General features: G+C 39.2%; 1 protein-coding gene and 1 pseudogene across 2 annotated transcripts; both read right to left on the reverse strand.

Moving 5' to 3' along the window:
- Positions 1-1300: 1300 nt before the first annotated feature.
- Positions 1301-5115, reverse strand: LOC148863972 (uncharacterized; annotated as a pseudogene).
- Positions 5116-7925: 2810 nt separating this feature from the next.
- Positions 7926-12381, reverse strand: LOC148863973 (adagio protein 3-like). Of its 2 annotated transcripts, none has more exons than XM_088974675.1 (2): positions 12060-12381; positions 7926-9904 (listed from the first exon to the last, which is right to left on the reverse strand). In XM_088974675.1, the coding sequence occupies exons 1-2, from the start codon at positions 12151-12153 to the stop codon at positions 8250-8252; spliced, it is 1749 nt and encodes a 582-aa protein (XP_088830801.1). In that variant the 5' UTR covers positions 12154-12381; the 3' UTR covers positions 7926-8249. The 2 variants fall into 2 exon arrangements, with proteins under 2 accessions (XP_088830801.1, XP_088830800.1); XM_088974674.1 differs by having other exon boundaries at positions 7926-9846; positions 12060-12375.
- Between the last annotated feature and the right edge of the window lie 1352 nt (positions 12382-13733).

Here is a 13733-nt window from a genome sequence, read left to right on the forward strand (position 1 = left end):
CTTAGACATATCAACCTTGAAAGCAAAAACACAATTTTTTCCTTTTTTTCTTCTTGATAAAATGAATAATTTCATGGGCAACTAAAACATTGTCAACAATTTGCTTGCTTGGGACGGATGCAGTTTGCCAAGGTGAGATTATTTTATGCAATAGTGGTTGCAGCCTATTTGCAAGTAATTTAACAAGAATTTTATAAATTACATTACAAAGGTTGATGGGCTGAAAATCATTAACTGCAACTGGGTGGGAAACCTTAGGAATGAGAACTAGATTTGTTTGGGTGAAATCTTGGTCAAGTGTGTTGCCATTAAAGAGACCATGAATCCATAGTGTAATATCATCACCAACCAAATCCCCAAACTTTTAAAAGAACAAAGCAGACATACCATTTGGGCCAGGGGCCTTAAAAGGGCCCATTTGTATGATAGCCGACTCAATTTCATCATTGCTTGGAAGTCTACATAGGTCTTCGTTATCTTGAGTTGTGATAATAGGTTGCAGTAATGCAAGAATCTAAGGAGCGACGGTTGGGGAGGAAGTCTGGAACAAGTTACTAAAATGCTCAACAAACATATTTCTAATATCATTCTTATCATAAGTCCATGAGCCATCTGCCCTCTTAAGGCCATCAATGGAGGAACGTCACATCTTCTATGTTGAACTGTAGTCAAATGGAAGTAACAAGTATTTTGATCACCTAAGCGGAGCCATGACTCATGAGAACGTTTAATCCAAAATAGCTCCTCCTTACGTTGAAGCTCTTGAAGTTGTAAGTATAGTGATTGCAACATACCTGCTATATGAGGGGAGTGGTCCAACTGTTGAAGCGAATCGATTTCACTCCGAATACACCTCATATGATTGAAGATATTGTCGAATTCAGTTCTGCTCCATCTACTAAGAGATTTCCTAACACCACTTAAACCCCCCCTACATCTCCTCCAATTGAGTGTTCATCCCATGCATTCTTTACCACCTCTCTACAATTTGAATCCCTCAACCACATAGCTTCAAATTTAAAGAATTTTTTTTTCTGGGCTTCACATCCCTTTCAGTATCAACTAAAATCGGGTAGTGGTCAAATTGAATGGTTGAAAGATGAAAGACCAGGGCCTGGGGAAATAACTCCCTCCATTCAACATTAACCAATGCCCAATGAAGCCATTCTGCAACATTGGCAAGCCCCTGCCGACCATTAGTCCAAGTAAACCTTCTCCCACAAAAGCCCAAATCAATTAAATTGCACTTCTCTAGAACCTTAGCAAGCCGGTAAGAGCTAGCACCAATACCTTTTTTCCCTCATCTCTTCTCATCACCGCAGGCAATAGCATTGAAGTCACCTAAACAGATCCATGGTCCCAAATAATTCCCAGCAGTGCCTTCAAGCATTTCCCATAAGACCCTACCACCAGACCTTCTTGGGTCTCCATAAACACCCGAAAACAACCATTCCACCCCTGGAGGAGCACCATTAACCAAACCAGCAATCATAAAATCATCTTGAAAAAGGATCTTAACATCAATGTGTGATTGCCATGCAAGCTAATGACCCCCACTCCGCCCCTTGGATGGAACAATACAGTAATGTTGGAAGCCGACCTTCCTAAGCACATTTACTCCTCTTTCTACATATGTTTTTGTTTCAGAAGTGAAAATAAATTATGGCTTCATCATATGATTGAGTGCTTGGAGTTCTTGAACTGTAGAGGTGCACCCCGAACCTCTACAATTCCACGCTAAGATCCTCATGGGTCCACTCTTGTTGTAGAGGGACAACCACCGAAGCCCGTGAATTTGAACACTCAGTACATCCACTCCTTGCCACATCATCACTTCTATAGTCTGGAACTTTTTCGCAAATCTCCTTCCTAGCATTCTCCCCCACCCATTAACGATGAATTAATTCATTCCCCACATCAGAGAAAGATGCAACTTTCCTCTTTTTTGAGGGTCCTATAGTCCCTAACTTTGAACTGTAAGAAATGTTTTCAGAATCTCCTCAAGACCCTTAAACTTCCCCGAAAGTTCCTCTTCAATATTGTCTACCATCAATTTTGCCGTAACGGCTTGTTCATGTCCTGATTGCACGCCACGATCTCCTCTACTTTCAATGCCACCACCAAACGGCTATCCACCAGCAACCCCAAAATTCACTACACTTTCACCACCCTTCTTCATTGCCTCTGACGAAGCAACGAACGTAACACGTTGAATAGGCGAAGAGACACCCTTGTCGTGTTTCCTGAATCTAGAGGTCTGGCCAAAAAAAGTTGGTGGATTAGCACGTAACGATGCATCATAAAAAATATTTTGAGCTTCATCATTTTCCATCTTTTCCTTCTCTATTCGCTCCATACAATGCTTCTCATCATGGCCGATACGCCCGCAATAGTAACAAAATAATGGTAATCTCTCATATTTGATATCAACCTAGATAGGACTCTTCGTTTTACAATACACCGGTACACTTTTCTTTAGTGGTTGATTCAAATCAATCTCCACTCCCGTAGGGATATGGCTAGTCCAACATTTATGCAGATCCAATGAGTTATTTTCTACTACTTTGCCCACCCGTGCTGCAATTTTTTCTCCAACACTCCTGATGTGCCAATCCAATGGCAAACCATGTATTTGGATGGTGAATTCAGTTTTGGAAAAATCCATTTCTTCTAACAATCCTCCTGCAATCTACCGCTTTAGGACCAGAATTTGACCAGCAACTGCCCATGGGCCACGGTCCAACACTGATCGTATGTCCACTTCATGAGTGAAGAAAAACAGAAAATGGCCTTCAGGTGAATCTTCCACCACCACTGGTTGCTTCAAGTTCCATGACTTCGGAAAGACACCCATGACTGTTCATGATTCACCACTTTATCTCCATGAACTTTGCCCACCAAGCACCGATTCCACTTATCACCATCTTCCCTATTACTGGTTTCATCATCAATGTCCTCTCCATCTTCCGAACACCCAACCTTGTTAAGTGCATTAACAAGAACCTCCTTTTCCATACCACCGACTCTAAGACAGATAGACAAGTCTTAGACCATAATAAGCAAAAAGGAGAAGAAAGCTCTACAAAAACAAGAGCAAGAGAAAGCCTTACACAACAATGACTGAGAAGATGACATCCTTGCAAATCAAAACATAAAAACCACCAAAATATTCTATGAAACATGCAACTATAATACAAAAATTCGTAATGGTACAAACTAGAAAAATATTATTTACTTTTTTCTTGAGAAAACAAGCTTTCACCAACTAATCTACCATATTAATTAGTTCTGGTATGATATAGATTTTGGTATGCAAAATCATTCATTTTGATCATTACAAAACTAAACCAAAATCAAACATTTTCTCTAAATTTCCCTTCCCTAAATCATAACATATGCTTATGGGTTATTTTGTGACAAAGAAACATTGATCAGAACTGAAATGGTTCCAGTGATGGCATTCGCTTGACAAGATGGCTATTTTGTGCACATTTTCTGGCGAAACATTTTGCGCACAGTTCTGATCTGAAAATGGTTCAGATCAAAACCACATTTTGGTTCAGATTGCGCCAAAATATTTTCAGATCAGAACTGTGCACGGTTTTGAAGCTAAACCTTGGTCCCACCATCTTTGGTGCCTCCAACAAGATGGCTTTAGATGAAGTCTGTGCACGGTTCTGGAGTGAAGTCCATATGAAAACTCCATTAGAACTGTGCGTGATTCTAGAGATGTTAGGGGAGTTGGGGGAGACAAATGTTAGGGGTGAAGCTTACCACCTTTCTTCACTGTTCCTTTCCTCTGTCGTTTCTTCAACCAAGTTTGAAGAGAAAGGGATGGAATTGGCGTGCTCGGAATGAAGAGGAAAGTCGAAGTTGAGTGAAGTCTCCTCTCCTCTCTCGTTCGTTCAACCCGGATTAAAGAGAAAAGGGGATTAGGGAAATAGGAAGGGAAAAGGGTAATCTGGTCTGTATATTTTCATAAAAGGTTAGCTTTGGTATTTCGAAAATATTTAACCCGCACCTGATATCACGTGATTCTTCTAATTGACGGTGAATTAACGCCGGGTACTAAATTGTTGCAAAACGAAAGTTCGGGTACTAGATTGTCGCGTTTTAAGGTTCGGATACTAAATTGGCACTTAGCCTAAAGTATAGGGTACCTATCGAGAATTTTCCCTTTTTTTCTAAATGCCCGTTTGGGAATTGGGGGGGCTTTCATGGTAGCGTTTCTTTCTTTATTTTTTAGGGTAAATTTTTTAAATTACCCTTATGGTTTAGTTAATTGACTAATGCTTTCTTTACCATTAGTGTCTGTTAACGTAAAAAGACTATTTTACCCTTTAATTTTTTTCAAAATTTTAAAATAAAATAGGAAAAAGAGAAAAGAAATGTTATTCATCAAAACCCTAACCTTTCATCAATGCCTTTTGATTCTCGGTCTTGGTTAGGATTCTTGGCAGAGATCGGAACGACATTTGAATGAAGAGGCAAAGCCTCCAGAAGTAGAGGCCAAGCTGCTGGAATCGAGGGATGAAGAGGCAAAGCCTCTAGAAGTAGAGGCCAAGCTGATGGAATCGGGGGAGCTTGCCTTACTTGCAAAAAGCATGACATCCTTTGCTTTCTCTACCGGAAAATCATCGAACACAAGCACTTTTCCGGCATAAAATATCGTCATCTGGGCTTTCTCGGGCTCCTTTGCCGCCGGTCTGTTTCACCCAAAACAAATTGTAATTAACTAATTAAACGAAGAGAACTTCATTAAGCTTTGAAACTGTATGTTCTTCGTACGTATTTGTGAATCAAATGATACCTGAAATCAGGTGTCATAGGTTGGTCTTCAGAAGAAGAATTCCCAAAACCGGCAAGTGGAGGAAACAAATTCATGGGTTGTCATCGATGCCTTCTAATTAAATATATTGGGTTTTCCTGAACCATAGCGAACCAACAAAATAGCCAAAAACATCAGATTCTTCTCTGCTTGGCTAAAATTACACGTCTGCGAGAAGTTAGACCTCTCGATCGTCTTCCGCGCCTGGTACCTCCCCACCATCACGTCCGACAAATTTGGCGAACTTGCCATGTTGTCCGACTCTGACTAAACTCAAAGAAACGCTGGTTCATCAAAACTCCAACCTTTCCACCTTAGGTGGAGGGTAAATTTGGGTTTTAAAAAATTATATATCACGTGCGAAGATGGTGGCTTAATTGACTAGTATACAGCTTATGGTCTAAACTATATAGCTTATTGTTTGAAAACATGACTTAATTGACTAATATATAGCTTATTGTAAAACATGACTTAATTGACTAAGTGTATCCTTGTTTGAACTTTAACGATAAGCTATATACTAGTCCTACTCGTTTTGGAGCAGGCTTGGGCTTGCCGTAGATTTAGTGAAGTCGAGGTCTAAATCCTGTGCTCGTTTAAGAGGCTGAAATGCAGCGCCTCCTGGCTTTCTGAGGTCTATACAGACAGCTTTAACCTATATAATATATGTTTGGCATCGATGCCGCAGATGCAGCATGGTTTTCTCATAAAATGGTGCCTTTATTTTTGTTTGGAATAATTGCTGCCAGGTAGGACGTTTCTTGGAGCAACAACTTTTTTCTGTTTGATACCATTGCTCCAGGAAACATTTTCAGCACTGGTATCCATTATCCAGTGCTACATCACTGCCTTGTTGGCAACAATAAAATGTAGATCCAAGAAACACCAAATTTGGCGTTGCTCCAAGCCATGACTTTCCGATTTCCGAGGCACGGTTTTGAGCACCGTTTTTTATGAAAAAACGATTCCAAACAAATGCTCGTTTCCTGGAGCACCGTTTTTTTTTTATGTGGTGCCATTGCTCCAGGAAATGGCAACAATGCCAAACAGCTGCATAAAGCTATGTTTGGTTAAAAATCTGTGGAGCCCATATACCGAAGTGTTTCAAAGCAGCTGAATGTTTATGGGGTGTCAATCGAACTGGATTTGGCCCAATCCGATCCAGTCTAGTATGAATCCATTATAAATGAACGAGATCCAGTCCAATCCAATCTAATGAATAGTTTAGACCACTTTGGGCTTGTCCAATTCAAACTCTGGACCATTCAATCTGTTCAAATCGATTTTGATTTAGACCATCTGACTCAATCCAATATAAATACATTATTGATGGGCTAAGTCCAGTCCAATCCAATAAACATTTTAGACCATTAAGTTTGAACCGATCCAATTCAATGTCTTTTTGGTCCGTTCAATCCATCCAAATTGACTTCGATTTGAACAAATCACATCCAAAACCGGTCTATTGACACCCCTAATTATAGTATCGGTACCAGGAAGATATTGTAGGATTGTTCATCTTGCACTTTCAGCTATAAAATGTTGCATCTCCACAACACTGTGACTGTGCAACACCATACAATATTGGCTACAGATCTGCTACTTATAAGAACACCCACAAGACCCTACAGCCGTACATCAGTGTCTTGTTGATAGGTGTGGGTAGTAGATCCAAGCACTGTTGGTGCAACATTTACAGCGCATGGGTGTTTTTTTTTTCTTTTTTTTGAGTCCATTGATAGATGTTTTTTCATTTCTTTGTATACGAATGGTAATTGCTCGTACTTTGCTGCTGTTTGATAATGGTTGAAATGATTTACCTACAATATTTAGGGGTATAGTAATCAATGTAGAATACGCCCATTAGCCATTAGAGGAGCTCAAAATTCAGAACCTGCATAATAACTTATTCACTAATTTACGAAGCAATAAGTCTCAGTTGAGCCACCTTCACCCGTTATCATGGTCTCTTATATGTATTCATTTTTCAATTAAAAAGAAAAAGAATTAGAAATACTTTATTCATACCAGTTTTTTTTCTCTACGCGGATCAGTTTTTCTTTTCTTTTTCTTTTTCTTTTTCCTTTTTTTTTTTTTTGGTTGAGAAAAGAGCATGTTGGTCTTCAACGGGTCAATCCCAATTCCCAGCTTCAAATGATAAGGGCCTGAGGGAGTTAGTAATAGGCATGGGCAGCGTCTGGCTTGTGAAAATCACATGGGTTGGGCAAAATTGTACTCAGTTCATGTCTCATTGACCCCAACTCTTAAGCCCATTCAATGAACAAGATAGGCCCAAGTCTAGCCCATCTGATGTGCACCCTTAACATGGATGCTGAAAGTTTCTGACTTCTAAAACCTTCCTTTTGTCTTTTTGAAGCAATCTCTCTCTCTCTCTCCCTCCAAAATTGGCCCTTACAATTGTTTTCTTTCACGTTTTTCATTATTTGTGGCACAAAAATTAGGAAAAGTTTCCAGTTCTTCATTTTTTTTTATTAAAATCTGATTCCGGTTTCGTTTGGCTTGGTTTATACCCAATCAAATGGATGAGCAACTGACACAAACTATTGGCGTATACCATACAGATTATTGCAGTTGACGTCAAGACTTGATGTTCATATCGAAATATCCATTTATAATAGACATTGGAAACTTTTAGTTCTTTATTACAATTTGTGTTTGTTCTTATCTACATTGCAAAGTTCCTTTTTTTATTCTTCTTTGTGAGCTTTCCTTGTTCAATGCCTGGTTTGCCTTTGGTATTAGTGTCCAGTTGGCAAAGCAATCGTTCTTATGAGTCCCCATAAACCAAGATTTTGGGGTCAGATGGATCCAGACCCTAGACAAATAGCTGCACCCAACAAGTAAGCTCAAACCCTTTTGGCACACTTTTTGATTGTAATAGCAGCAACTTGAGATGCTGCTGGCCTCACAAGGTATGACCGATGGGTGAACTCAAACACAGGCACCACTAGATGGGCTCTCCCTTAAAATCAAGTTGGTAAAGATGGAAAGATCAGAATGATGCTAATGTCCTACCCGTTGTCCTGTATATTAGGTTTATCATGGTCAAGCGGAAATCTTGGCAATGGATTCATTATTGGTATGAAGTTTGGGAATGGGCAATATATCAACATAAAAATACCATATTTACACCTCTGAGGGTCACATGAGAAACACGAATCCATATAGCATCTGTCATGCATCACAAAACAACTCCAACTCAATAAAACATACAGTATATACCAGTAAAGACATTCTAGATAGCAGAAAGAAAAAAAAAAAAAAAACAAAGAAAAACAAAAACAAAAAAACAAAAAAAAACTCAAGTAGCCTAAAAAATACAGGATCTGCCTCTGAAAAAGTATACATAATGACAGTTTATGCAAGACTGATGTAGTTCCGTGATGTTTGTGACTTGATATCATGGGTCTGAGTCTGGTATGCTTGCCAAACACAGTTCATGCAGTTCATTTAGTATCCATTCCTCACCAGTTTGCCCACCCAATACCAGGACTCGAGTCCCTCCAACTACACAAGTGCTGTGACCCCAAGCATACTTGGGAGGTTGTCCAGGAACATTAAGAATCCTCCATGATGGTTTCTCTTCAGAAGGATCCAGAAGGAATATCTGAGAAGGAGAATGCAGACCAGCAATAGAGCCACCAAAGATAATGATCTTCCCACAAGGCATGCTTACGGCAACATGGTCAAGTCTGGGTGGTGGAACCACTGCAGATTTGCTGCTAACACCACTACAGTCTAGTTGCCTCCACTGTGGCTCATCATCCTCTAAATCAATTGTGTAAGCCTCACCAGATCTCAATCTTAAATGGCCACTCTTGGCGAGTCCGCCAAACATAAGAATCTTAGTCCTTCCATAGACTGAGAGTGAATGACCCAATCTAGATGGAGGAGCCCAAGATGTGGGAATTTCCCTCCACATAGGCTTGTCTGTATTGAGATCCAGTAGATATGTGTCACTAAGAAGTACGCCTGCATCTGTGCATCCACCTGAGACAACCAATTTTGAGCCTTCCACTGTGCATGAGCTGTGCCAAGATCTAGGGAGTGGAGGAGCTCCACCCGAGACTTCTTTCCATGTTGGCTGTTGAGCATCCAAGTCCAGCACAAAAACATCATTGAGTAATCCTTGCCTACCACATCCCCCAAAGACCACCAACCATGACCCATTAAGGCATGAGAGCGTATGTCCCCAACGCCCAGGTGGGGAGGATTTCACACTCACCCGGCGCCACTCAGGATTTGCTGCATCCAGATTGAGAACAAATGTGTCATCCATTGGCTGCATATTTACTCCTTCCCCTCCAAAAAGAACAAGTCGGTTCCCTACGGCACATGCACTAAAATTGCAACGTGAAGGCTCCACAGCACCCCCAACAGTAAACTTCTTCCAACAAACTGCCTCAAGTGTTGTCAGCTCCCTAGCTAGACGCCCCCACTCTAATCCCTTTGTCATCAACTCCAAAGTACCTGTGATTTCTCTTCCCCATGCATTTTGACAGACCATCTTCCGCACATGTTCATTCTTTGTCAGTTGGCGGATCCTTTTGCAAACAGACCCAATAGATGCAACATCTCTAGGTGTCAAGCGTGATAAGATGTTCTGGGCTAAGACTTCATCAGATAGCTGCATAATCCCACATGTGTCATCATGTTGAGATTTTGGAGTTTGCTCATTCACAAGATAATCTTCAGATGATTGATCACTCTTCTGGCTGGAAGTCTGTTTGAAAACTGGATATGAGACACGATTAAGATCTATATTTGCTTCAGAGAACAACTGAAAGCCTATTACATGTGTCACAATGCCATCATCGCCATGTATGGGCTTGAGCTGTAGCCTGTTAACCAAGGGAGTGCCATCCTTCCTGAAATTGAGGAGCTCACCTTGGAACTCCACTCCTTCCTCAAGACATCTCCGAATCTCTGAAATGACCACAGGATCCACCAAAGGATGTCGCCTTTGTGCACATGGGTCCCTATACTGTAAGAACCGACTGAAAAGGAAGAGTTCCATAATGAGCCAGCAGAGGTGGTTTGAAACACAATCAAACTCTGTAAAATATTCACAAAAATCACAAAAATGGAAGAACCGACCCATGGCCGAATGATAGAGAAAGCTATTGAAGGAATCAATACATTTGGATGAACTTATAAAAATCTCTCTCTCTCTCTCTCTCTCTCTCTCTCTCTCTCTCTCTCTATATATATATATATATATATATATATATATATATATATATATCACGAAATTCTAAACCAAGGGGCAAATGATTAAGTCTAGATTGCTACGGCCAAAGAAAGTGGAAACCAATAAATATTCCTATAAACTACCAAAATACCTGAATTTGTAGCACAAATTTTTAGTTTCAAACTTTATCAGTTATTGCATGAGTTCAAAGACAAAATTCACAAAGATCTAGATGTGCTTTCTTCAAAACAATATCAGGAATTGATGGGCTTATCAAAAATATGTCCTCTCTTTCATATGTTGGAAATGCAACTCAACCATATGTATATACAGAAAATTAGGTGAAGTAGGAAAAGGACTTCCAGTATACAAAACCCAGTCAGGCTAGACCATCAGCTCTGGATCCTGGAATTGATCTTCCTGTTTCAATCTAAGCTTGACCCAAATGGAAGAAAAAACTTCCCTGGCTTCATGGAGATAGTGAACTAGCTTCTAGAGCTATACTCATACATGAGAGACGCATGTGAATATGTGATGTTGCAAGGAAGCAAGATTTACAGATCCTTAATATATCATCTTAATAACTGGTGATGGTTGGTCAGATGGCAGATAGTCATAACCCCTGTTATGGTTATCAGAATATCTGCATCCTCATTAGCTTTCAGGCTGAGCTGAGAGAGAACATAGGGACTGTGAAATAGGGGCTGCAAGAAAATCCTCCCCTGTTTGCTTGGTAGCCATTTTGACAGGGGAATCTTGCTTATAAATGCATTCACCTAAGGGAAAACAGGTCAGTATACTCTTCCTAGGCTTATAGAAATATCTCTTACTCTTCTAGCAGTTTTTCCTCGCATCTTCTGAGCCACTCCCATTTCATCCCCTCTTAGCAAACCAGAGTGCTATGGCTGATATTTGGTTTGGTACATTCCTGGATATAGGTTGCAAGTTGAGATAAATATGGAATACCTGGTGACAGTGGCTATTTAGAAGTGGGGGGCATAATTCCAATTAAGAGCCATAGTAATTACTGAAACCACTTGAAACAAAACAATTTGACTGGTTTTCACCTCATATTTCAAGAAACTTACTAATTCCTATTTCAGGAGATCTGGTTTCTGTTTGTTCTTTTCAAATGCTACAACAAACCATTATGAAAAGATAAAAGCAAATTGCCTCCAAACAGCATCTATAGAAAACATTCAACCTGTATGCTCCATGAATTTCAAACAATGGGATTCAAACCCAAGAATATATCATTTATAGAATGTATCTGGAGGAAAACTTGACAGAAGAATTAACTACTTCAAAGATCTAAAAAGCCTCTTATATATCTTTTTTTTTGATGAATTTAAAGTCTCTTATATATCCACAGGTTTACATTCAATAAACCCAATAAAAATCTGCGGGGCCGCATTATAATCGGAGAAATTAACTTGATAACATAAAATGTCTTAAAACCCGATTCTGACTTTTGGTTTCATTGGCCTTATTTTATTTCTTTTTATGCATCTGAACTTCGACATTAGGCAGCATTTTCAGACATCTTTAGAATCATTTCCTCCCAAAGAAAAACACAACTTTTTACGAGGAGCTAACTTTTACAGTTAAAAATGGGAAGCAAGCCTTCAAAACATCAAATATCACTGAAAACATTTGAGCCTGGAGGCGCAAAGCTTCCATCTTTATAAATCATAGAAAAAAATTTTCCACACCTAAGCAGATATTTCTGATAATTTCTTTCCACAAAAGAAATTGGGTTACAGAACAAAGTAGGAAAGTTTACGTTTCGAATTGGAACCAGAGAGCCTTCACAATTTATGAAACAACAGTTGATTGTCCGAAACAACCTAATTAACAATAAAAAATCCACAGCCAGTTTAGTGATCATACCAATATATTTTACTAAAAAACGATGAATAAACTGAAACAAATCGAGCAATCATAATGAATTCGAAAGAAAAAGAGCATAGAAATGCATGAATTAGACAAATTGCGTCGAATAAGTGAATGGGTAGGTACCAGTTTCTGCCGAGGACTTCGTCGGCACGGTATCCAGTGAAGATCTCAAATACGGTGTTGACGTAAATGACCGGAAAGTCAGGCTCCAAAGCATCTGATACGACGATGGACGACGGCGTCATCGGATAGAAGAACCTGCCTGGCTTCAAGGGAAGCTTGCTTTGTTCTTCTTCCGATTCAGCGCATTTTAGCCTCTTCCCTGAGCTTTGATACGCTTCGTCCATGGCGACTGAAACAAATCTCAGCTCGCTCGCGCGCGCTCTCTCTCTCTCTCTCTGGTTTGCTATTTCGGTAGCTGAAGCGAAGGGCACCACCTGTGCTTGGGGAGGAGAAAGATGTGGTCTTATATGTAGAGAAAATGCTTAGAAAATTGCTCGGGTTTGTTGATGAATTTACAGAAATACCTCAATTTTTCTCTCTGACATAGAAAGCCAGAAAACCGTTAGTAGTTGGGTCCAAATTCCAAAAGGTGGCCTTGCTAAAGGCGCGGCCCGCGTGGCCCACTGATTTACCGGGCTGGATTGAGTTTGAGATTTTTAGTGTTTGGCACTTCAGTACGACAACGTTGCAGTTGCACCGTAGTGGAAGAAATAGGGAAGAGGATCTGCATCATTTCATAAATTGTTCCGCTCAGTTCGGAAGCGGGGTACAAGTACAGATATGTACCGTGTATACTGTATATATTTGTATTTTTGTTCCTTCCAAAATGATCCCACATGAATATCTTCCCATAAACGATAAGGAAAATATTTTCATTTTTTTTCAACAAAAAAACATTATGTTTATAATTTTATCTATATGATACCTAATTGACACCAAATATTAATACAAAATATGTATATAACCCAAAATTACTTTATGGAATTTCAGGATGTGGTTATTATATGAAAAAAACGACAATAATACCAAAAATTCCCTTAGCATGAGAGACGACATTTTTTTAACCCTTTGTGACGTCTTGGTTTGTGAAAACCAGCAAAACAATAGTTCTCTTATAAGATTTGGCAAAAAATAGGTTTTGGCTTATTATGTATTTTTATAGAGCTGCCAATGGGTCAAATACTCAAATCTAGCTGATAGAACCAAACCAATTGAACTGATTATATTAATTTTGATTTGTAGTCTGTGTCTCGATTAATAATTGGGTTGAGCTATTTCAAAACAATTACGACCTGAGTCGATTGTATAGGTAAAATATATAAGGTTTTCTAGTTTTTTTGTTATATATTTTTTATCTTAAAGGATAAATTTAATAAACAATACATAAGATAATTTTGATTAAAAACACTTGTTTTATTAATATATAAATAGTTTGTTATTTACTTGAAGTTTATCACTAAAATGCAATTCTAAGTAGGAGTGCAAGTTGGATTGACCCTTGTTAACAGTTTACACTGTTTCAGGCTCGGGCTACGGGTTAAGACCATTAAAATTTTGACAAAACTCCAACCCTAACCCAAAAAAGTTGCACCCTTAATTCTAAGTTATCATTATCATAGATAATTGTAATGTCAAATATAACCAGATATAATTGGGTCAGGCGTGATTATCCCGATTGATAATTGGTTCAGTTCTCTACTGAAACTTGTTTGAGATTGGTTCCTCATTCCAACCCGATCCATTGACCGCTCTAATTTTTCATAAGAATTATATCGATTATCCAAGGCACTACCT

This window comes from Nelumbo lutea, chromosome 3 (assembly GCF_056320005.1).
Source record: "Nelumbo lutea isolate HS-2025 chromosome 3, American lotus-T2T, whole genome shotgun sequence".
NCBI lineage: Eukaryota > Viridiplantae > Streptophyta > Magnoliopsida > Proteales > Nelumbonaceae > Nelumbo > Nelumbo lutea.